The sequence below is a fragment of the Eulemur rufifrons genome, chromosome 25 (assembly GCF_041146395.1).
Source record: "Eulemur rufifrons isolate Redbay chromosome 25, OSU_ERuf_1, whole genome shotgun sequence".
NCBI classification, from domain to species: Eukaryota; Metazoa; Chordata; class Mammalia; order Primates; family Lemuridae; genus Eulemur; species Eulemur rufifrons.
In genome coordinates, this window is record NC_091007.1 from 22,211,554 (window position 1) to 22,236,333 (window position 24,780).

General features: G+C 37.0%; 1 protein-coding gene across 7 annotated transcripts in view; it reads right to left on the minus strand.

Annotated features, from left to right (window-relative positions):
• Nucleotides 1-794: 794 nt before the first annotated feature.
• EPC1 (enhancer of polycomb homolog 1) overlaps nucleotides 795-24,780 on the minus strand; it is a 95,655-nt gene continuing 71,669 nt past the window's right edge. For 3 of the 7 annotated variants that reach the window (XM_069458674.1, XM_069458677.1, XM_069458671.1), the window contains exons 3-14: nucleotides 24,167-24,312; nucleotides 23,197-23,403; nucleotides 22,684-22,832; nucleotides 20,813-20,972; nucleotides 16,981-17,154; nucleotides 16,811-16,900; nucleotides 16,582-16,730; nucleotides 14,530-14,882; nucleotides 5,942-6,060; nucleotides 4,469-4,610; nucleotides 3,999-4,362; nucleotides 795-2,161 (exon numbers count right to left, since the gene is read on the minus strand). In XM_069458674.1, coding sequence (XP_069314775.1) covers nucleotides 2,089-2,161; nucleotides 3,999-4,362; nucleotides 4,469-4,610; nucleotides 5,942-6,060; nucleotides 14,530-14,882; nucleotides 16,582-16,730; nucleotides 16,811-16,900; nucleotides 16,981-17,154; nucleotides 20,813-20,972; nucleotides 22,684-22,832; nucleotides 23,197-23,403; nucleotides 24,167-24,312 — 2,126 coding nt within the window. In that variant the 3' untranslated portion in view covers nucleotides 795-2,088. Of the gene's footprint in view, nucleotides 2,162-3,998; nucleotides 4,363-4,468; nucleotides 4,611-5,792; nucleotides 5,862-5,941; nucleotides 6,061-14,529; nucleotides 14,883-16,581; nucleotides 16,731-16,810; nucleotides 16,901-16,980; nucleotides 17,155-20,812; nucleotides 20,973-22,683; nucleotides 22,833-23,196; nucleotides 23,404-24,166; nucleotides 24,313-24,780 lie in introns of all 7 variants that reach the window. The other 4 variants (XM_069458673.1, XM_069458670.1, XM_069458675.1 and 1 more) reach the window with 3 other exon arrangements.

Genomic DNA, 24,780 nt, shown 5'->3' on the forward strand with positions numbered 1-24,780 from the left:
TCCTATCTTAAACCTGCTCCTCCCACAGCGCTTTCCAGCTGTGGTCAGTGCTCAGGCAAACACTTTGACGTCAGCCTTGACTCTTCCCTTTCCTGTGTCCCTTATGTCTATATTCAGTCAGCAAATTTTAATGGGTCCCTTTAAAATAAAACAGGATCCAACCACCTCTGACTAACTTGGGTCACTGCAGCAGCCTAACTGAGCTGGCCCTGCCGCCTCTCGCCACTCGTCCGCCCCAAACTCCGTTCTCAGCAGACGGCAAAGCCCAAGTCCTGAGAGTCCCGCACCGGTCCCTGGCACCTGTCCCTCGCAGGCCGGCCGCACCGGTCCCTGGCACCTGTCCCTCGCAGGCCGGCCGGGCACACTCCCACCTGGGGTCTCTGCACTTTTCTTCTCTGCCTGAAACCTGTTCCTTGATGCCAAGTCTCTGATCAGATGTAACCGCCCGTGAGGCCCCGCCTGGCCGCCCTGCCGGAAACTTGGACCTGCCGCCCACACTGCCAGGGCTTCCCCTTCCTTGCTTTACTTTTCTTCCTAATACTTATCATAATACGTTTTAAAATGTAGCTTTTCTCCGCCAACGAGATTAACAAACTCTAGGAGGGAGGGATTTTTCTCGCCGGTGTAGGGCCTAAAACAGTCCCAGGCCTATAGTCATTCAATAAATAATTGTTGAGAAAAAGTGAACTTAGAAGTCATCACTCCCCATTTCCCTCCCCCCTTTACTCAATGATTGTAATTAAAGTCACACAAAAGTTCTTGCGTGGAAAATAAAAGCAAAAGACCACTACACATTAGTTTGTCAACATGTAATGCCCTGGGTTTATTTTGTGAGAATTCTATCACAATTTTTCCAGGTGGGATTAAAAACCTTAAGGATAATGTATGCCATTGGACTGGGCATTCAGACATCGGCACTGACAAAGCCCTAGCAGCCGTCTGCCAGCGCCGTTCTCTTCACAGAAGAGGTCACACATTCCCAGAGGAAGGCACCCGGTATTTGTGGCTCTGGCCTTGCAGCCTTCTGGAGAATCTTAAAAGGAAAAACGCTGGCTGTTTCTAGAAACTGGAATGATGATACACGTACAGCAATTACTGCATTCTTCTCCCTCATATCCTTTTGCAAGAACAAGTAAAGAATGAAGTCTTCCAAACAATTGGACAATAAAAAAGTACATTTTTTTGTGCTAAAAAAAGGGCAAGACAACATAAACTCCAGTTGTGAGGACTCCATTTGCATACTTGATTTAACACTTTTTGGTGTGGAAGGAAATGGGACGACTGGGCTGTTTGTGGAGCAGCAACGTAACATTAGTGCTTTCAGTACCAGAAACTGCCCACAGCGTTGTGGGCAAGTTGGGGATGGGAAGATTCAAGAGACTTCATTTTTAGCTTGTTACTTGTCCTAATGATAGTAGACCAGGAAGATCCCCACTTAACAGTACATTCCCCATTTTTTAAAAAACTGATGCCTTTTTTTTTTTTTTGTAAAATTCTGTATGTATGTCACCATTTTTTTCACATGATACACAGAAAACTCAAGGACCCAGAGGGGAACCAAGTTATGTTATACCATTTACAAAATACCAAGGAGTCCACAGCTACCTAACACATTTACTACAGCACAGGAACCAATGAAGGTACAGTGTACAAAAAACTGTAAACACGGCACAATAAATAGGTAAAACAGCAGGTTCCGCACCATGCACATGATGTGATGACACTTCATCTCTATACAATCTCACATCTCACACTCTTTGTTGCAGTTTATTTCCCTCCCACCCTCCCACCCCCAAGTGCAAAGCATCACAAATGAACATTTCTGTATTCAAGTAACATATATACAAGGGTATTACAAATATGCAGTACTGTACAGATAATTGCTGTAGTCTTAATTTACAGATGTTGATTTTTTCCTATTAACAGTAAGAAAAGAAAAACTGAAGCACGAGAGATGAGCATCGCTGTCAAGTCTCCGCAGCTGCCACGGAAACGCATGTGCTGCATTCCGCCATCCCTTGCATTCAAAATGCTACTGATGCATAGCACCTAATCAGTCCCCAGGCCGCAGTCCCGCTCCCGAGGAAGCTACGTCACCTCCATCGCTAGTGTATTGTCTGCTATGTTGTTCAGTGCTGGCTTTTCTGATTCATGATTTTCCCTGTTGAAAGAAAGGTCAATCAATTACTTATCTGCAACGTAAAAAATTTAGCAAATGAAAACTATCTTCCCAATAAAAATTTTGATTATTTTTTTAATAACAGGAAGAAATTTGAGTCTTTGAGGATAAGACAGCAAGTAGAGAAATATGAACCTTCATATCAACTTTTATATATCAGGAATATATGCTCAGAAATCGGGCTAATGTTGACTATAAATTCCACGGTCAACTATATTACCAACTGTAGCAGCACCCAAGCAACCTAGATGTTGAAAACACATAAAGAATTCCCAAGTTTTAGTAACTGTAGCTTTAACTTCCACTTCTATTAAACCTTTTCAAAGAGTCTTAAAAAAGGAACGCATATGACTGAGGTTCATGTCAGGACTTTAAGTCGGGGTTCTAAATACACAGGGTTGAGTAGGACAGCTTAGCTAGTGACCATAATACTAGGGTTTTACTTATTCTATCACCTAGACTGTTGAGTGTCCTTGGAGAAGTCTGTTAACTTCTCTAGATCTCTCAGTTTCCTCATCTTTATAAACAAAGGAACAAGTGATACACAAGTTCCACACACTGCAAATGTTCCACAGTTACACAATTCTATAGCAGCAGAACCATATCATAAGTATGTCAGAACTATGGCTGATTGATTAGCTATGACCAGACCAAGAATACCATAGGAATGGCTGGGTATTGAGCAGATAATGACTGTTACTTAAGTTCAGAGCGTGGCTTTGAAACTAAAGGCTACCATCTGCTGCTACAAACCCTGCTCTTTCTCTTCCTCCTGGCTGAGGAAGTCTATCAGTCTAGCATTCAAGGTCCTCCACAGTCTGGCCATCTTCTGCCATTCCCATTTCAATTACTAACCTTCCTATAGAAAAACCAGTTTACCTGTTAACCTCTAAACACTTACATTTCTCCAACTTTGTTCTTTCACTTAGCACATTCCATCTGCCTGCAACACTCTTTTCCTCTTTGTCTAAGCAAACACTACCCCAGATTGAATCTGATCTTATTTTGTTAGAACAGTCTCTGAATCCCCTCAGTGCAAAAAGATGTCTCTTCATACGGAAACTATAGCCACCAACCATACACTGAATCTGACAAGCATACAATGCTTTGTGATACCTCTAGAACAATATTCACCTACTACTTACAGTTAACATTATTTAGCTTTTCACACTTTTATGCTTGTCTTCCAACTAAACTGAAAACACCTGTCTTTCTCTTTGTGTTTTCCCTATAAGCACCTTGTAAACAGCAGGATTTTAATTATCATTAATATTTAAAACATAATAATAGAGCCTGAGCAAAAATTCCAAACCATCCATTGAAACTCAAGAGGGCAAGTTAGCATAGAAAATAATGGTTTGATTAAAAGTTGACCTGGCATGAATTCTTTGTCTTTACATTATTAAGAACAGCTTAGCACACTAGTGATTGGGGATGGTGTGCAATCAATTCTAACTGTTTACATGAGAAGCTGTGCAAAAAAAATCATAAACAGAAGAAATATTCTAAAGAGAATTTCTTCCATCCAAAGGTGAAAGAAAAATAAGAGCATTATAAGCCATTGTTATAGTAAGAAAGGAATGTCCCAAATCATATAGGCAATATTTACTATACCATTTAGTTCAAATTCTCAACTAATATTAAATTATAACATTTGTTTAGCTCTTAAATAAATAAGTAATCAATGCTCATCTATACATTTTTAATGTATAATAGAAAAACAGCAGGAAACACAAAGAAACAGGTAAAGAACAATGCCAGAGGATTTCCGTTAGATCTCACATTTTTCAGATAGTTTAGGCTTAAAATAACTACTCACCTTGGAACCGAGTCCACCGAGGACGAGGGTGGAACCTTGGAAACCTGACAGTTGGCCGCGGCAGCCAGCTTTAAGGCGGACGACGGAACAGCACTCAAAGTCCTAGGTATGTGTCGTGCACTTATTGGGGCAACAGAGTTTACAGTGGCAACTGACGAAGGGACAGTTAGTCGAATGTTGTTCCCAATCAGCACCTGAGCGGTCGCAGCGTTGGCAGCAGTTACTTGGTGGCTCAGTGCACTGTGGGAACCTGCAGTCTGTGTGACATTTGAAGGCTGTAACAAGGCTGAACCTGCTGCCGACGGACTCGTGTGCGCAAGTGCTGCTGGCGTCGCGCTGCTGAGGTGTAAGCCCTTGTAGACTCCTCGAGAGAAAAGGAAAGGCACAGCTCAGCCACGCGAAACTCTGCCGTCTGTGTTTCAGACAGACCTTGTAAACATAACCAAACAGCTTAAATGCTCTCTCTCTACCTGAGGCTGGAAGGACGCCATTCACCCCGATTCCAAGCACCACATCATCCTTCATCTTGAATCCCATCAGCTGCTCTGACGTTACCAAAGCAGAAGCAGCAAACTGAGCACTAGCAGAATCCAAAGTCTTAGAAACAAAACCCTAAAAATAAAATACAAAAGGAATCGAATCAGTATCACTTAGTTTTAAATTAATATTAAAGCTACACAGGCATACCAAAATCAGCTTGAATATAAATGAAAATGGCAAACCACTGAAATCTCTTCATTTCTTCTGACAGTCATAAATTTGAGGAGTGAAAAGTAGCCTTCTAACTCAAGAGTCACACGTTTTGATCTGCATGTGTGACTATATGATACGTACTAGTCAATCACCAATCTAAGCCTTCTACAATGTGGAAACAGCAAACCTCCAACACCAAATGCTGGACAAGAAATATGCTGCTAGAGCATTTCATTTCAGTGATTTGCAAATACATATAGTGAATACATAAGTACGTAAACTTTCACCTAACACACACACACACACACACACACATGTACACACACAAACCAAGGGCACCTTTGGGATAGTAAGATAACTATTCCTTTAGAAATAGAAGTAACAGAATATCACATCATAATTTAACCCTAAAATGGAGAGGCCTCTTAAATTTTTTTTTTTTGAGACAGAGTCTCACTCTGTTGCCCGGGCTAGAGTGAGTGCTGTGGCGTCAGTCCAGCTCACAGCAACCTCAAACTCCTGGGCTTAAGCAATCCTACTGCCTCAGCCTCCCGAGTAGCTGGGACTACAGACATGCGCCACCATGCCCGGCTAATTTTTTGTATATATATATTTTAGTTGTCCATATAATTTCTTTCTATTTTTAGTAGAGACGGGGTCTCACTCTTGCTCAGGCTGGTCTCGAACTCCTGACCTCGAGCGATCCACCCGCCTCGGCCTCCCAGGGTGCTAGGATTACAGGCGTGAGCCACCGCGCCCGGCCCTCTTAAATTTTTAAAAATGAATTTCTCCTGCAAGATGCTTAGAGACTCAAATCTCAGCCTTTAAGCCCTAAATGTTTTAAACAGAAAACATTTATCATGCTTTAGGCTTAAAAGTGATCTCTTTCAATAGTAAAAGAGGATATTTTAGTATAATTTAAAAAAAATCTTAGTAATAATTGAAGCACCCAAGATAAGGAGCTGGGGGGGGCGACACATGAAAGAGGTACGTTAACAGATCACAGGTCATACTTAAAGACGGTGTCTCCGTCTCATTCAACTATGTTTTTTACTTTTACTTTTTAAAATAGGGAGCAGAAGCAACGGCTTCCATACTCACCTGCAATGCTCTTTCTAAACCCTGTATATTCAGGCGAAAGCCACTTTTCTGCTGGTTAGATGCAAGGTTCTATGACAACAGTTGGTAATTAGAGATGAACTCTGGTGGGAAACAATGAGGGATGATCATAAGACAGACAAATCCCTCACCTGTGAAGCGGTGGTGGAGGAATTACTACTTGCTTGCTGTTGCTGAGTTTGCGCAAGCTGCTGTTTCTGCATTAGTGCCAGCTGCTGTTGATGTTGCTGGTATTGTTCGGCTGTAAATGCTGAACATAACATAACATAAGGAAACACTTTATAAAATGCACAGATATCACACATATCTTACAATATTTAAACAAATTCAGCATTAAAACAATTGTGGAGAATTAAAGCATTTGACAAAGGTTTAAGATCTTGCTAAAGATCACTTCCAGATGAAAATTTCGGCATTTCTGCTACCACATTTAACAAGAGTGGCTTGAATTTAAAGAAAAAGAAAATTAAACTTCCCGAATTAAACACAGGAAAGAGAACTGCTCACTTCCCAAGTTTCAATACCACTATTTTTGCAAAGCTGTGACACCTGTGCTAGGTAGTATAGAATAATATCAGTTTTTTTAATCCAGAGTTGGAATTCAATTTTGCACTGAGCTTGAGAAGAAATTCGATAATTATCATTTGATGTCTATTTTATCCATATTACCTTCCCAATGCATTCAGATGGTTCCTGATAGTTCTGTGTATATATACTAATTGTTCTATATATTTTCTCATTTTAGTCATTACAAAATTTCCTCTATATGAAAGATTACAATTATTGGTTTATTACCATTTTTTTTTTTTTTTTTAAATAATCCATCCTTTAAGTTTAACAGGAAGAAAAGAGGCTCCAATGTTAAGGTTACTTTTCCCCACCCAATTAACCCACCTGGAAAAAATCCAGTCAATAAGAACGGAGCTGTTTGTGTTGGTTTACTGTACAGAATGATGTCTGAGGAAAGACACTGTGTTATGCTACTTATGTTTGTCTATGGAGAGCTCAGTTCTAAAAAAAACAAACAAAAAAATGTTCATTTATTACCCCCCCAAAAAGTGTGTGCAATTTTTAAAAAGGAAACCTTTTTCTTTTTTTCCACTTTTTTGCCAATTAAAAAAAGGAGGAAAAAAAAGCACATACAATCACAATACCTTTGACCTCGAAGGCTTCTTTAAGAAGCCTATGATGCTTGAGTAAGAATTATTTTAAAACAAAAAAAGGGTCATCATGCACCCCTGGGTACTAGGGAGTCTACAAGTCATGCAAATTTCCTCAATCTAAAGTTTAATGTCTTCAAAATACTGTCACCTAATTTGCTGTTGTTTAACTGCAGTTTGATAATTTAGTTAGAGTATCACTTCATCAAGTTTTATAATTTTCATTTATAACTCAGGAGGAATCTTTCTCTATCCCTGAGGATACTGTCTCTACCTGGTACAACTAGAAAATGAACCAGAAAATTATAAAATAATATTCAGGAAAACCTCATTAAGTTATTAGTATCTACACAGGCTCTTACACTTGAGCTGAACTAAGTTCCTGGGCTACAAGGGCAAAAAAGTAATTTCTTGTTGGAAAGATTCTACTATTGATTTTCTTATTTTGTGTGTCTCTTATAGATCTGTTTAGCTGGTACCTGTCCTTTGATAGGTTTCTTTTCCTACTATGTTTGTAATTCACATCATCTATAGAGATGCCTTTTATAGATAATAGTATGATTCCTAAATATTGACATAAAAGTAACTTCCTGTTAACATGACCATTTCCATTTAGCAGAAATTTGTATCAAAATTTGAAGACAATCGACAAAAGTCACTGCTGCCCTGAAAGAATGTTCATAATTAACGTAACATTTATTCTTATGTTTAAAAAAATCCACAAAAAGCAATTGTTTAAACCTTAACTTACCAGATACTTCTGTCAGTATGTGTTTGGGATTTACACTTTAATTTCCTAAGTTGAGTGTGTTGCCTAATCCTTGATTTTTCCAGTAAGGAATGCTCAGTAAATTAAAGAAAAAAACTCCCCATTTTTGGAAGGTCATCACATATATAGAAAAACAGGCCGGGCGCGGTGGCTCACGCCTGTAATCCTAGCACTCTGGGAGGCCGAGGTGGGTGGATTGCTCAAGGTCAGGAGTTCGAGACCAGCCTGAGCAAGACCCCGTCTCTACTAAAAATAGAAAGACATTATATGGACAACTAAAAATCTATATAGAAAAAATTAGCCGGGCATAGTGGCGCATGCCTGTAGTCCCAGCTACTCGGGAGGCTGAGGCAGTAGGATCGCTTAAGCCGAGGAGCCTGAGGTTGCTGTGAGCTAGCTGACGCCACGGCACTCACTCTAGCCTGGGCAACAAAGTGAGACTCTGTCTCAACAAAAAAAAAAAAAAAAAAAAAAAAGAAAAACAAGTAGCATTCACTGAATACCTATATACAAAACTCCATTTATATGAGATGAAAGTATTCTTTTGTAAAACTTTGCTGATGTTTGTGTGTGTTTTAATTAAAATTTTAGCAATAATTAGAAATAAATTTGAATAAAGTTCCAAATAGTTTTTGCTCTATTTAAATTAACATTTTAATCCTGGGTCTCTGAGGGTCTTGTGAATTTCAATTATTTTTTTAACAACTATTAACTTCCTCCTAATACAGCAATAGATTTAGAAATAAAAATGCAACCAATATTTTAGAGCACTTAACTACTCAACATTTTACATTACTGTGTTAGCCTATGTCCTAGATACTGCTATACTCTACTGGAGTCCAGTTATGAAGCTTTTCCTGGACATTTTTGGTAAGCGATAAAGAAGAAACAGAGAGCAACGTGTAACCTGGAAGGAACAGTTGGTAATAAAACCACAGGCCTGGGGCCAAGTGACCTTGAGTTTTAGTCCTCAGCTCTATCATACCTAGCTGAGTATTCTTGGGCAAGTTAGTCAATCTTTTGAGACTCAGTACCTTCACCGAAAATGTGAAAAAGATTAAATTAGGTGATCATTAAGGTCCTTTTCAGCTATGAGATGCTAAGATTTTATATTTCTTCTGAGAAATGAAATTCCAATACAAAAGAAGGCAGTGTGAATAAACAGGAAAGGTTGGACCAAGGTGAGGTAGTCAATTTGTGCAAATAAAATCTGGACTGGATTTTACATGTTATTTACCCAGAAAAGCCCTTGCGTCTTTATCCTGAGAAGCCGCCAGGTCGAGATACCTGAATGGACTGAGACATCAAGGTAGAAAGCTCTTAGGCTGTATGTCTACCTCCAGATATGGTAGTCAAGTTTGTAATTCACACAGAGAGGGGCAAGATGGTTACTGTTGAAAGATGACCAAATCTAGAATCAGAATCCTTTCACAGAATCAAAAAATGTGGAGGTTAGGAGGGAGCCTGGTGATTTCTTCCTTCAATCTTACACTACAGGTGAAAAAACTGTCTGAGGTCAGACAAGAAGGAATAAAAAACCCACATCAATGAGGTCTTAAATTTAAAAAGAAATAGCCAAAAACTTTTGGATTTAATATTATTTACAAGAAATAATCAAACATTTTATGCACCAACAGTATGAATCAAGTGCTTAAAAAAACTCATACGCAGAGCACCTTACAATTCTACGTAGAAGAGAAGACTAAGAATGTTTAACTGGGAACTGGGACTGGGGAAGGATGACAGGACTTCAGATATGTGAACGACATTACGGTGTTGGGGAGTGAGTAAACTTAGTGTGCTTTCATGAGCAAAACAGGAACCTGCAGGTTTATATTTAAGGAGGCAGCTTTTGGTTCAACATTTGGACAAACTTTCTAACCAATATCCCCACATAACTTGATCTAGAAAGTTGAATTTGCCCTCACTGAAAATGTCTAGGCAGAAGTTTGTTGTGGTAGCTTCTAACTAACCAACTGTCATGGGTAGGAATTCAGATGAAATGAGACTTTCTGAGCCCACTTCCTGTGCAGGGAAACCGTGGAGCTGCTCACCGGCACCTGGAAGAGCCCAAGGCTCAGACTCTGCCCTGTAAGCCGCACTTCTGTAGCTCAGTCAGCTGAGCAGGGCTGGGGCGGGGGACAGACACTTAGGAAGAAATAAACAACCTGAAAAATTCAGAGTCTAGCTTATCAAAACGTATACCTTGTGAAAAACAAAACCAAGACAAAAATAACTCCAAACACCTGTTTTAAAAGACATCCCTGAATTATAAATTTGAGTAGTACACAGGCAGAACATTATTTTAATGTAGGAAAAAAGGTAACTTTTTAAAGAAATATAAAGTGAAATGACTCTTCAGGTAGTTATTACAGTAGGATTCCCTCATTAGTGAGCTCGAGTTGACGGGATTCATGAGTCCTTATCAGCCATCGAGAAATCTAATTTGTAAACTAAAGTTTGTTGTAATTCATTTGGTGGCAAAGTATGATCAGACCCGAACTCATCTAGCTTCAAGTGATTTGAATGAGATTATCCGTAGTCAAATATTCCTTAGAGTGAATGTTCTCGTACTTCTCTATATACCTGTAAAACTATTTATGTATTTACTACAAGTCCTACTCTAGACTCTGCTATAGATGCTATGTGATAAACCCACTTTCTACAGTAAAAAAATTCTGAATTTTGAAACACATTTGAATAAAGATTAGATTTACAAACTGTAGATTTATAAACTCTAATTAAAATATTCAGTGCTCAAATCTAGATAGAGTTCCATTTCCACAGTAAGATTAACATTTTATGTTATAACTAAATTGCACTAAGTTATAGATATTAAGAATTAAAACTTATGACGCTAGCCACATATCTCCTATTCACTTATTAAGATGAACCAAATCTTTAGTGCAGATTCTGAGAGCTTAGGACAATGACTTGTAATGTTGATAAAATTTCACTGGGAATTCAAATCCTGAATATAAAATTGTAATTAAAAAAATCACTTTCTGTTTTCAGTCTTTCTGAATTACATAAGGACTCTTATGTGAGTATTTTGTAATTATGAAAAAGATATTAATTCTGATATTTGATATCCCATAAACTCAAACATATGCAAATGAATAGTCACTGAACAAACACTAAATTTTTAAAGGTGCTTTTGTGAATTAAAAAAATATTAGAAAACTGTATTTAGAAACTGTCCAAATAACATATTAACTAAAGATTATTAAAAATAAATAATTTATCCTTAAGTACTAAAACCTAGTCCTAGAAATTCTGAATTTAAGTATATTAAATCTTTCCAAGATCCTTAACATTGCGTTATTTATTCTGCTACACAGCGCCCAGAGGACCAAGCACTCAACACCACAAAACTAATAAGGCTGCCCATTTCGTTCCAACTCTGCACAATGTCCAAGACTGGGAAATAAGTAAAAAAGATACTGAGCAGTTGAAACAGACTATAAAAATTAGTATGTTAAAGATCATGCACTTTACTAAAGTAAATGGACTTCTGTTATCATTTATAATTTTCTATTTAAAAATGAGAGTAAAGAGGCCCTTATAATTACTTAGAAAAGGGAAAATCAGCCCAGAGGGTATCACTATGTCACAGCATAATTATAAATATTAATATTTATGACAATAATTGAAGAATATAAAATGGCTAAATTATAACCCATATAATTTAGCTTAAGTAGTGGGAAAGTGTTTCAACTGACTTGTAGCACACACAATGGTCAAGTTCAACTTAGAACAAGTTGGTACAAGTTGACCATCCCTAATCTGAAAATCCAAAATCTGAAAATCTCCTCTCCAAAATCCTTAACGATTTGAGCATCGAAATGATGCCACCAGTGGAAAATTCCATACCTGACCTCATGTGATGGGTCACTGTGAAAATGCAATGAACGTTTTGTTTCATGCACAAAATTATTGAAAAATATTGTATAAATTACATTCAGGCTCTGCGTATAAGGTATATATGAAACATAAATGACTTTTGTGTTTAGGCATGGGTCTTATTCCCAAGATATCTCCTTATGCATGTGCAAATATTCCAAAATCTGGAAAAATCCATATCTGAAACACCTGTGATGGTCCCAATAGTTTTGGATAAAGGATATTTGACCTGTATAGTCAAAATTAAGCCTTGGAAATTCCTTTAGAGAGCACCCTGGTAGAGACTCTTTCAATAAGCCCATCACAGCCAGCTTTTCTCTGGCATCAGACTGAATCAGAGTTTCTCTGGTTAAGTAACAGATGAAATAGTTTGGTTTGTATTTGGGGGCCATGCTGTATTAAAAAAAAAGTTATCTTTAAAACTACAATTATACTGAATGAGGTAAAATGCTTAAGCTAAGAATCAAGTGGCAACGCAGGCAGTCACACTGCAAAAGAACAGATTCACTTCTCCCATTCCAGGCTCATTCTGGAGAATATGTTCTTTCAGTAAAATTGTATTTAGAATTCTGTATAGCATTTGAACTGCTAATTTTTTTTTTCTTCAGGGGCCTCTAGTTGAATTCACTAAGTTAATTGTACATATGATATGACTGCACTGTAATATACTCTACAGAGCATAAAGAGAAAAGCTTTAGGTCTTTGGAATATTCACAAATATGAAAGAATAAATAGTGTTCCCTTATTAGTCTGTAAGCATCTATTCTCTAAGTAGGAAGATCTAGCAAAATTTGAGAAACTGAAAACAAGTACTACAGAGAAAAAAAACAGATAACCCCTCTTTTTTAATAAAAAGAAAAGTATCACATATATAGGGGGAAGGAAATGATTAAGAAAACTACAAGGTTACCAGAGATTTTTTTCAGCTAAACTTTTGGTAATGCTCACCTTTTAAATGTTCTTTGGGCAAATACAAATCAAGTGAGTTTTACAAATGATATGGATATGCCTACGTAAGTAGTACAGCAAAACAATTTGCATAAAAAAGACCATTATAAAATCCTTAGGAAGTTGACTTTTCTATTTTAAGGGGTAGAGCAGATGGGGATTGATGAAACATGTCTATTTTCTTTGAAAAGTCTCAAAAAATTTTATACAGCTTAGAAAGCTTAATTATCAGGGAAAACTACTGTAAGTTTACACTGTTAAAATCTCTATATTAGCACTATATGTAAGTCTTCCTTCACATTGAAAATTTCATTATTGTGACTTTTAAGACAATAAAAGAAGAGAAGAACTGGCTTTTGGTGATAAAGACATTAAAATTAATGGGATTATAAATAACCTCTTAGACCTAAGAATAATTGTGATTTTCTTCTACTCGATTTCTGAAGTATGATTATTTTTCTCATGAGCTGAATGACTTCCATTTCATAGAAATACAGCTGACCCCTGAACAACGTGATTTTGAACTGTGTGGGTGGGTCCACTTACACATGTGTGGCTTCTCTTCTGCCCCTGCCACCAGAGATGGCGATACCAACCCCTCCTCTTCCTTACTGACCTGCTCAATGTGAAGACCTTTATGATGATCCACTTCCACTTAACAAATAGTAAACATATTTTCTCTTCCTTAAATTTCCTTAATAATGTTTTCTTTTCTCTAGCTTACTTTATTGTAAAACTATAGTATATAATACATATAATATATAAAATATGTGTTAACTGACTGTGATATGGGTAAGTAAGGTTTACTTACAGCCAACAGTAGGTAATTAGTAGTTAACTTTTTGGGGAGTTGGTTACCCTAATATCCAGGTTGTTCAAGGGTCAACTGTACCTTTTTTTAATCACCAAGTAAATTAGTTTACGGAACATTTTTTCTGGAGCTCTTTAAGAAAAAGAGAAAATTTTCGTATTTATAAGGCAGTTTAACTGTAACCTACCAGGTCATTAGGGAAACAGAGTAAGTATCTTTATAGTCCTTTCAAAATCTAAATTTAAATTATCTTTACAAAAATCTGTAGTAACATAATTTTAACAGTGAATTTCTATAATCTATATGCTTCACATAATGCAGACTTGTACTTTAAAACAAAAAGCTAAGATTATAGGAATATGTTAAATAGACAACATTCATTTTATACATATTTCACATTGTAGCTATAATAAAGTAGATATTATCTGAAAATATATCCAAAAATATTAAAACAACCCTTTGACATAAATATTCTTCTCTGAAAAACTGGTTTCTTTCTTATAAATTATTCTGAATTATTGTGTTAGCACGTAAGGCCATGCAAATCTACTCACTCTGCTGGTCTACATTTAAGCTGATGAGGTAAAGGACTAGAGAAGTGTTCAAGCATAAAATAGGTAACAATTTAGGGTCCACTTTCTTTTCATATTATTTGAAAATATAATGAATCTTGTGGTTCACAGACTGCATTCAAGAAACAAGTATCACACATTAAATGGTAATAAACCACCTTTGTATGTGGGTATGTTTAAATGCAGACACATACACACAAGTGCCTATGGCAACAGGATTCAAATAAATACTTAGACCGAGGTCTTTTTTTAAAACTGTTTTGAGAGAAAAGGACTTTTTTAGCCATAAATCCTGCAGACCCCAACCCCAAGCCGCGGCCAGTTAGGAAACAGGCTGCGCATCACAGCCTGAGCTCTGCACCACCTTCCCCCACCCACAACACCCCACAACAGCCCACCCACCGCACCCCCTTAGCCCCGCGGTCCATGGAAAAATTGTCTTCCATGAAACCGGTCCCTGGTGCCAAAAAGGTTGGGGACAGTAGACTACATACTCAAAAGTCAGCGGATGAAGCCAACATTTCTACAGAAACGTGCGTCCTAACAACAAACGTACCGAAGTGTGCTGAGCCACTGCCACTTTTACTTTGCGTAGAGGTACTGCATGTCTGGGTCCCGGGTTGTGCTGTTCCTGTTCGATTTACACTCCTACACAATTTCCTACAGGAGAGTTCATCATTGTCACCGTCATGTAGGGATGGTGTCCGAGGCCTAAAATGCCGCCATCGACGTGATTTGATATTGACTAGTATCTGACTGAGGTCTTTAGAGAAAGTTCTGTCCGAGGTATTTGTTTCTGAGGTATTGGCAAGCTGACCGGCTGGAGAGTGCTGTGGTGAGGGAAGCATGTCCGAGTCCAGATGGCGAAACATGCTGTCATGGTCTGAATGGGCTCTGTCCAGTAAGACCCTGTTAAAAATAAAACACGGAACATAGATTTAAAATAGCTATTCAGAGATTGTATAAAAAAGGTTTTTCTTTCTCTTCCCCAACTCCCAAAGAGCCAACTCATACTGAATATTTAAAAGCTACAAAGTTGATTACTTCAGTATTTAGGCTAAAATCTCACTTTCTAATAAAGGTTCTTTTTTCAAATTATTTTCAACCAAAGAGTTTCACTTCCATTTCAAAGCACCAAAACAAACATTTTATAAAATATTGCTGACATATTTGTTTTATATTTAAGCAAAAACTTCATTCTTTTTGGGGGCGAGGAGGAAGGAAGGAGAAAAACAGAAGACATGTGATATTATATATGATTAAAATTTCTTATAAACAAAATATTTGAGAGTCACTACTCTAGAGGATACATATATATATATATATTTATTTGTTTGTTCCCATTAAGAGACGGGGTCTCGCTCCGTTGCCCAGGCTGGAGTGCAGGAGCACGATCACAGGTCACTGAAGCCTCGAATTCCTGGGCTCAAGCGATCCTCCTGCCTCAGCCTCCCAAGTAGCCTGGACTACAAGCAAGCTACTGTATTAGCCAACACAGTAGCTAATGTAATACAAAATACCTGGCTAATCCAGCTGATTTTTAAATAAGTTTGCAGAGGCGGGCTCTGGCACTCCTGGCCTCAAGTGATTCTCCCGTCTCAGTCTCCCACGTTAGGGGGATTATAGGCGTGACTCACCAAGCCTGGCTATAGAACATATTTTTATGCTATTTATATATACTTTACAAATGACTCCATCTCAACATGCTAACGCTGATTAATGCTGGTAATAAAGCATAGCCGGTGTGAATTTTTACTACTACTGATGCCAACACAACGACATCGTAATGACTAAATAAAATGTATTTTAGCTCCCAGATAATTCTAAACTAATATTTAAGAGACTAAATTCTGAAATTAAGAACTAAAAATGAAGAAACCTATGTAGAATCTATTAATTTATTCTAAATTATACCCTTGGGTTTCTTCCTGAAAGCACCTTGATACCATTTTCTGTTTTGCCTTTTAATTTTTTTCTGTATTTATACATTAATGTCTTTCTTTTTCTTTGCGTTTGTGTTCTGCAATTCCTTTGCTCCCCCCCATACAAACAACTCCTCACACAAAGGCAGGCAGGGTAGAAAGGAGTCCTGCCGGGTCTGAACAAGGGAAGGGTAAGCAGGTCGGCAGGCCGGGGTGTCGGGATGGGGCCTGCACAGATCCCCTTCCCTGACCAGCTGAGCAATCCACTGTGTTAGGTAAGGGGACAATTCTGGGTACATTTTATCCCCATTCCCAGTAACTCTCAGAATTCCCAAAACAACTTTTTGTAGTTTCTTTAACTTAATACGTGTGCAATCATGAATTCCAGTTGTTTTCATCTGTTGCCTTTCCTCAGAAGTCTCTATCTCTTGATAATTTATCTGAGGTTTTCAATCTTGGGGGAGAAAAGCAGATCCTTTGGGGGGGGCCTATTAGAGTTATGCAGTAAAAGCTATGATTGTGTAAGAACCAGGGTAGCAAAGTGGCAAAACTATTTTAGTCAACAAATCAGGTAAGAACAGCAAACGGGAACTAATGAGCTGTTTAAAAAGATTACCCGGCTTTAAATTTTAGATTCGATTACCCAAAATAGCCCTATACTAGGTAGGAATACAGAAACATTTTACCTTCCACCGCGCCCAACCCGTCTTCGTGCAAATCCGATACACCTCTGGGGTACGGTGAGAGTAGTTAAGCAGTATCTGTATCGCACGTCCCCTAATCCTCCGTCTTCAGGACTAGTCCAAGGCCAGTTGCCAGTTTGGTCTAAGTGAGGCTTAAAAAAAAATCCAAATTATTTTATTTTGCCAATTAAAGGTAAGCAAGTTTCATTTAAAAAGAGAGTCTGACACTTACAGCATAGTACTGACAGCCTGCTTTCCTACGGAAAGCAAAAGGACCATCAGGATCATTCTCTTCCTCAGCTTCTGAAGAGCCAGACAAAACCTTTAAATAAAATAAAGCAGGTCAAATGTGTGACTTCCTACATGCCTCCCCTATATTTGTAGAGAAATTCTGATTTCTACCTGGGAGAGAGGTTCTTCGTCCGAGCTGGGGAAGTCGTACTGATTCAGATCCTTAGCGTTGAAGACGGGCAGTGCGGCCGGGCTCGTCTGCTGGGGCGCAGCAGCGGACGACGGTAAGACTTTGGGCTTCTTCTCATATTTCCGTTTCGGGCGGATAAGATCGGCTTTATCTTGCTGCAACAAAACGTCAATTAATCATTCTCCAGAAACCATGTTCGACAAACTTGCAGTTTTTTTAGAAATTTAAAAAACAAGTTTATTGCTACAATGAAGGCATTCATACTCACTGAAGACACAGGAGTCTTATGTTTGGCCATCTTCTATCGTAAAGTCAGAAAGAAAAGCTGGCCTCTGTGAAGCATGAATATGTCCTACACTCTAAACATAATCCTACAAAACTATTTTGTTTCCATTCAAGCAAAAGGAGAGAATACAAATTCTCTAGCTTCTGAAGTCCTAAAACTGCAATTAGTATTTACCACTGGCTTATCTACTTTTTCTTAATTTCCTATGGAAGTTCTAGGAAAAAATTTTTAAAAACGGATGTCTCATTCTTACTCTCAAGAAATAACAAATCAATACAAAGGCAATAAAAATGAAAACAATCTTATATATACACAAAGCAAACTACAGATAACTGTTAACATAGTGGAAAATAAAGCCACAATGCTGAGGGGTTATAGAAATACAGAGCTGTAAGGATTTGGTAGTTGGAACAATGAAGGCTTTTTGGAGTGGTGAATTTTGAGCAGCTTTAGAGGATAAAGATAGGAAATCACTAAGTAGGGGGAAACACAAGGATAAAACACAGAGGCAGGAGAGACTGAGTTGATGGAACACAGCACACGTTACAATATGTACTGCAGATGATGGCAAAGGTTAGCTGTATGGATTTCATGTGCAGGCAATAACAGGTAAGGAAGAACAGAGATAAAAATTATATTTGCTGGGAAGAAAAAGATCATGGCAAGCATCATGGTTATTTAAATATGCTACATATTTACGTTAAGTATATGTAGTCCATGGCATTATAGTTTTTTGGGAGATGTTAACTATTAAATACAAAATGTCCAATTTCGAATCAAAAGTTCAGTTTATTATATCTCATACAAGAAGCAGTACAATTAATCAAATTATGTGCCTAAACTATCAACACAGTTTTGCCATCTTAAAGGTAGCTTGTTTTTATGCCAGTAGCAAAGCAGCCTGAAGAGCGAGTGGCTATGAAATCGTGAAAGGCGTTTTCCACAGCTTGTTGAGAATTGAGTATTTTTCCTTGCAAGAAGTGGTCCAAAGCCTGGAAGAAGTGGTGGTCAGTCGGTGCAAGGTCTGGTGAACGCAGTGGATGGCAGAGAGTTTCTAAGTCCAGCCTCTGTAGTTTGAGCAGCGTTGTGTGCGAGACACATGGTTGAGTGTTGTCTTGCAAGAGGATTGGCCTGTCTCTAGTGACCAATCTCGGCTGCTTAATCGCAAGCATCCTCATCATTTCATCCAACTGGTTGCAGCAGATATCCGCTGTAATCAACTGACCGCATTTCATGAAGCTGTAGTGGATAATACCAGCACTGGACCACCAAACACCGTTAGCTTTTTTGGATGAATATTTGGTTTTAGACTGTGTTTCAGCACTTCATCTTTATCCAACCATTGTGCTAAACACTCTCGATTGTCAAAAACAATCCATTTTTCATCACACGTGACAATACCGTCTCGAAATGGTTCGCCTTTAAGTCGTGACAGCAAAGAAAGGCAAGCTTCAAGACAATTTCTCTTCTGACACTCGTTTAATTCATGCGGTAGCCACCCATCTATTCAGTTTCTTTACCTTGCCTATTCGTTTCAAATGATCCAATATTGTTGGAATAGCAACGTCCAACCTTGCTGCTAATTCACATGTAGGTTGAGATGGATTCGCTTCCACTACAGCTTTCAGCTCATCATTATCCACCTTGGTCTCAGGTTGACCATGTGGCTCATTTTCAAGATTAAAATCACCAGAACAGAACCTCTCAAACCATAGACGTACTGTGTGTTCATTAGCCACATCCTTCCAAAACACTTCGTAGACATTTTGAGCTGTCTGCACAGCATCTGTTCCACAATGGAACTTGTATTTTAAAATAACATTATAATTTTTGACTTAACCATGGTTTCACAAAAATTTCTCTAAAAAAATTTGAAAAATAATCACAAGCCAAACCGCGCATTTGAAAGAATGAGGATCTCCACAATAAAAATAAAACAAGAAGTGTCAAAGTGATATGTCAGCGATATCAACGGTCAAACTTAGTATTTAAGAAAATTGGACATTTCATACTTAATAACCTAATAGAAGGCATCTCTCTACAATTTCTTCTGCTGTATTGACAGGACAAACTTGAATCAAAAGCTTGCTATGGCAGTGCAAAATATTATTTAAGAGTTAATACCAATGGTCAGCTAGAATAGTGCCATAGTATGTTATTACCTACTACTTTTCTTACAATTCAAAAGCTTCATCTTATTCAATAAACTCTGGGATCCAATTACTTAAACTACAATAAAAATTATCAAGGTAATAGAAGCTCCATTAATAATTCTGTCTTAATTTGGAATAATTTAAAATGAATCACTTTCAAGTGTGAGGGCTCACACTTCGGGCACATATAGAAGAAAGCATAAAATAGGCCAATTAAAAGAATTTAATCTTAAAATAAAAAACCTGAAGGATAATACTGAAGTAGTTTACACAGTCAGGCAAGGGGACCACAGAGTTAAAATGCTAAAAGTGGGAAAATTCTATTAAATTTTAAAAACATATTTAGGAATAATAAATTATAAATATAGAACAAAATTTAGATAAATACAAATACAAAATTTAAATAAATATGTGCTTTTTTTAAATATAGGAAACTATTTTGGAGCATACCCCTAACTTTCTAGATTATCAAAGAGAATAGCTCTTTATTCTCCTACCCACCCTCCCACCACTATTTTTTTAATTAAAATGTCCATGTATTCTCACAAAGTAGTCCCTGCCACTGCTCAACATGACAAAAAATAAATAGAAACAAAAATTCCAGGCTGGGGCAATCATCACTCTAACTGATATGCCAAATTGTACATTCAGGTTTGAAGGTCTGTTTCACAACAATAAAAAAATTACAGAAACATGGTATTAACCAACATGGGAGATAAAACTGATGGTAGACTCACCCACTCCCCAAACTGAACCAACATGGTGAGTCTTAAGTTTCATGAAGAATTTCACACAAAAATTACACAATATACTTTTTTCCCAGATGAGGCACACTTCCCACGAAGGTGCCACTTAATTCACTCCTTTATTTCCCTTCACTAATTTTATTTCTCCTTAGCAATTTTATTCTTCACAAGTTGTGAAGTATTTGATAAAGTACTAATTTGTCAAATATTTCCATTTGTAAACCATTGTCTATATTACAAACTACTAAAAAGAGATACCTCAGTTCCTTCTTACACACTGATGTGTCCACGAAAGATGAGATATACTCATCCTATGAGGAGGGATTTTATGTCCTTCTCCCTAAACCTCCATATTTTGTATGAATTATTTCAATACATCATAATCTACAACTAGTAAAATATTCCTTTTATTATAGTAACAAAATCTTCCCTTTATAAGAAAATAATAGAAACAAAAATAACATTTTAATTATAAATTTCTGCTTTTCTTCCTAATATGCCATAATCATTAAAGTCTTACAGCATACTTCATAGTAGGGTTTATATGTATTTTTCTTTTTTACCCTTACCCTAATGATATAAATCCCACCCCCTTATCATATACTATTATCACGAAAACTTTAGTCACCTTATTAACTTTGAACTCCTTCACATCCATTGCTTCCTGATGTTTAAACTGACTGCTATTAGCAATAGGGATGATGGGGATGGCGTATGTAGGTTTCACTGGCTGTCTCTGTGCCATAACCTCAGACATGATCTCTCCATTGTAGTCACCCAAATTATACCTAAAATAGTAAAAAAAAAAAAAAAAAAAAAAAAAAGTTAAAATTATATATTTTCAATGTATATAATGTACTGTTTTGATATACATATATATTGTGAAATGATTACCACAATCAAGCTAATTAATATATCTATCACTTCACATAGTTACCCTCTGTGTGTGTGTGTGTGTGTGAGACAGAGAGAGATGAGATTACTTAAGATATACTCTTTTAGCAAATTTTAAGTATACAATGCCCTGTTTATTAACTATGCTATACATTAGGTCTCCAGAACGTATTCGTTTCTAAACTGCAAGTTTGTACCCTTTGATCAACTTACAAAATATATAATTTTTACTTGTCAATTATACCTACAAAGCTGAAAAAAGAAGAAAGTTTAAAAAGTTAGTTTTTGGCCGGGCGCGGTGGCTCGCGCCTGTAATCCTAGCACTCTGGGAGGCCGAGGTGGGCGGATCGTTTGAGCTCAGGAGTTCGAGACCAGCCTGAGCAAGAGCGAGACCCCATCTCTACTAAAAATAGAAAGAAATTATATGGACAGCTAAAAATATATATAGAAAAAATTAGCCGGGCATGGTGGTGCATGCCTGTAGTCCCAGCTACTCGGGAGGCTGAGACAGGAGGATCGCTTGAGCTCAGGAGTTTGAGGTTGCTGTGAGCTAGGCTGACGCCACGGCACTCACTGTAGCCTGGGCAACAGAGTGAGACTCTGTCTCAAAAAAAAAAAAAAAAAAAAGTAAAAAAATTAAAAAAAAAAATAAATAAATAAAAAGTTAGTTTTGTGAGTACTTTCCTTATATGACCATTAATAACTGACTAGGGTATGATTATAAACATCAATGAGACCTAAGGCAAGATTACAGTTAAACCGTGACTACTGGCCAAATGTCTATTAAAATGAAAGAATACATAATTCCTTTTATTTCTTTCTTCTATGTGGTTGGATTATCTTGGCACATACATAGAATGACTGTGGAAAACAAAACCAAAAGTTGGAATTTTAACTTGGCAATTTTGGTGAAAGATTTGGTGGAGTTGAAATTAATACCTAAAATAGTGCTGAGGAACTTTCTGATAATTAGAATTGCCTGTGCAATTTTCTTTTTTTTTTTTTCAATTCTTCTTTTTATTTTTTTTCCAAGGCTAGATAATTTAGCCTATGCAATTTTCTTATTTTTCTAAAAGTAATCACAAGAAATTTAACAATGGTTTTCTGTGGGGAAAGGGACTGAGAAACAGGGCAGGGAGGCCTGAAGTTTTCATTATGTACCTTGCCAAATGGTTGAGTGTGAAGATTTATGGGCCTTTTCTCTTCCTTCTTTATACTTTTCTACTTAAAAACCGAGTATTTTAAATTATAAATATATTTAAAAAGAATCAGTATTATCAAGTAAATAAAATAAACTTTAGAACTGACAAACGTTCTCTTCCTCACAGTCCTGCACACAACATAAGGACTAAAAAAAACAAAACAAAAAAAAAAAGATTTTGAAATGGAAATATCTGGTACAGTTTAGTGAACCCAGTCACTTTTAAAGAAAATAGAGGAACACATGTAAAATTATACAAAGAATAACATCACACCACACATTTAAACAGTCTCTGTTATTAAGAGATTTCTGTATTTACAGATAATTGCATAAGAAGGAAATTAACTCAATATACAAAACATTGATGGTACTATATTTCCTAATGCTATTAAAATATACCTTACCTCTTTTCCATAATTTCCAGTGTTAAGTGCAATAGCTCCCTTTTACTCTTTTCTCGTCTTTTTATCATCTCTAGAATAGTAACAGCTCGACTTAGATCTCGACGCAGCTTAAGCATTTTTTCATAAGAAGCTTCATCATTTTTGCGATTCTGCAAATATGAAGTTGCTTAACGTCAACAAGTATTTCTAACCAGTGGCACTGTGAGCATACTTATTGATACATAAAAATTATATATTTGAAGGGTTAAATTAGAATTTAAAGATACTGAAAGGGAGCATGGATCACCAGGAAATCAATTTTGTATATAATTTTTAAATGTATTAACATTAAAATATATCATTAACAGCTCCATAATAAATCTTAAAGTTGATTTATTTTAAACTAATATTTTTAATTATAATTGTATAGAATGTCATAGTAAAGCACAAATTAAACAGTATTAAGATATGCATGACTATAAATAATATTTCTTATATTAAAAAGATTACCAAATAATCCTCAAATTCACTTACTTTTCGAGTCTGCATTTTTTCAGTACGTCTTCTAAAAGCCACATAAGGATCATTTGTGCTGGAACCATCTCTCTTCTCTTGTTTTACTGATGGGATAAGAGATGGCCCTCGACAGTTTTTTCTCTTTTTAATCCAGTACTCATAAACTTCTCTAATTAATTCATCATCTTCTTTTAGCAGCAGTTTGGCTTCCTGCAGACTGACTGGCTAAATGTAAAATCATTATGTCATTTTCATATAATAAATATGTAAGGTTCAAAAGTATTTACTTTTAGATTTAAATGACAATCAAAATTACTACAGTATTAACAAACAGCAAACTTACGTGGAATACCTTATATATGTCAGTCATTGAGCTAGGTATTTTATATACATTATTTTATTTAATTTTTACAACAATTCTGAGGAAATTTAGGTACAGGGAAATTTAAACATATTGTCCAAGATTACACACGTTAGTTAACAGGCAGAGATGAGATTTGAATCCATGCTTTTTATTTTTTTTTTATTTTTTTTTTTTTTTGAGACAGAGTCTCACTCTGTTGCCCGGGCTAGAGTGAGTGCCGTGGCGTCAGCCTAGCTCACAGCAACCTCAAACTCCTGGGCTTAAGCGATCCTACTGCCTCAGCCTCCCGAGTAGCTGGGACTACAGGCATGCGCCACCATGCCCGGCTAATTTTTTGTATATATATATTTTAGTTGTCCATATAATTTCTTTCTATTTTTAGTAGAGACGGGGTCTCACTCTTGCTCAGGCTGGTCTTGAACTCCTGACCTCGAGCGATCCACCCGCCTCGGCCTCCCAGAGTGCTAGGATTACAGGCGTGAGCCACCGCGCCCGGCCATCCATGCTTTTTAATTCCAAAGCATGCTTGCTTACCTCACCCTCCCAGTATTATACTCCTTCCATATAATGCAGATATTTACATAGAATATGCACATACACACTTGTATATACATGAAGTTGTACCTGCTGACCACTGCCTTTTTCTAGACGGTCAATCATCTCCTCAAACTGCAATGGGCAGATGTCCATTTTCTTTTTCAGTTTATTCACAAATACTTCATCTTCAGAATCCAAATCATAATCAGGCTGCTCAGCATCCAAACTAAAAGCTGACAGAAGGAACCATAAGCAATCATTTACTATGTGAATTTACCGACAAAAACCTCTCCCAGATGTCTGGATAAAAACAAGACCTTGTATTTTCTAAAGAAATAAAGATTTTGTTTTCAGAGCCACAAATAATCTAAGCTTAACATATGTCTTCCACATTTAAAGAAAGGAGATTACCTTTACTGTGAATGTATTAATAGATATAAGTGATTAAAGACAACAAATGTGACCTCCCCTGCCCCTCCTTTAGCAAATCCACTAGAAGCCCGTTATTAAGCACATAAAGAGATCGCTGAATGTACGGGACTGAAACATGTGAAAGTGCCCTTTCTGTAGCTCAGAAGTCATCACGCAGCAGCAATTTCATATAGTTTGACATAATATAAAAGGATATGGTCTTTAAATATGATTTTTTCAAGAATATTTAAGTCCTATTTATACATTATTTAGGTACTTTACCCAAAGCG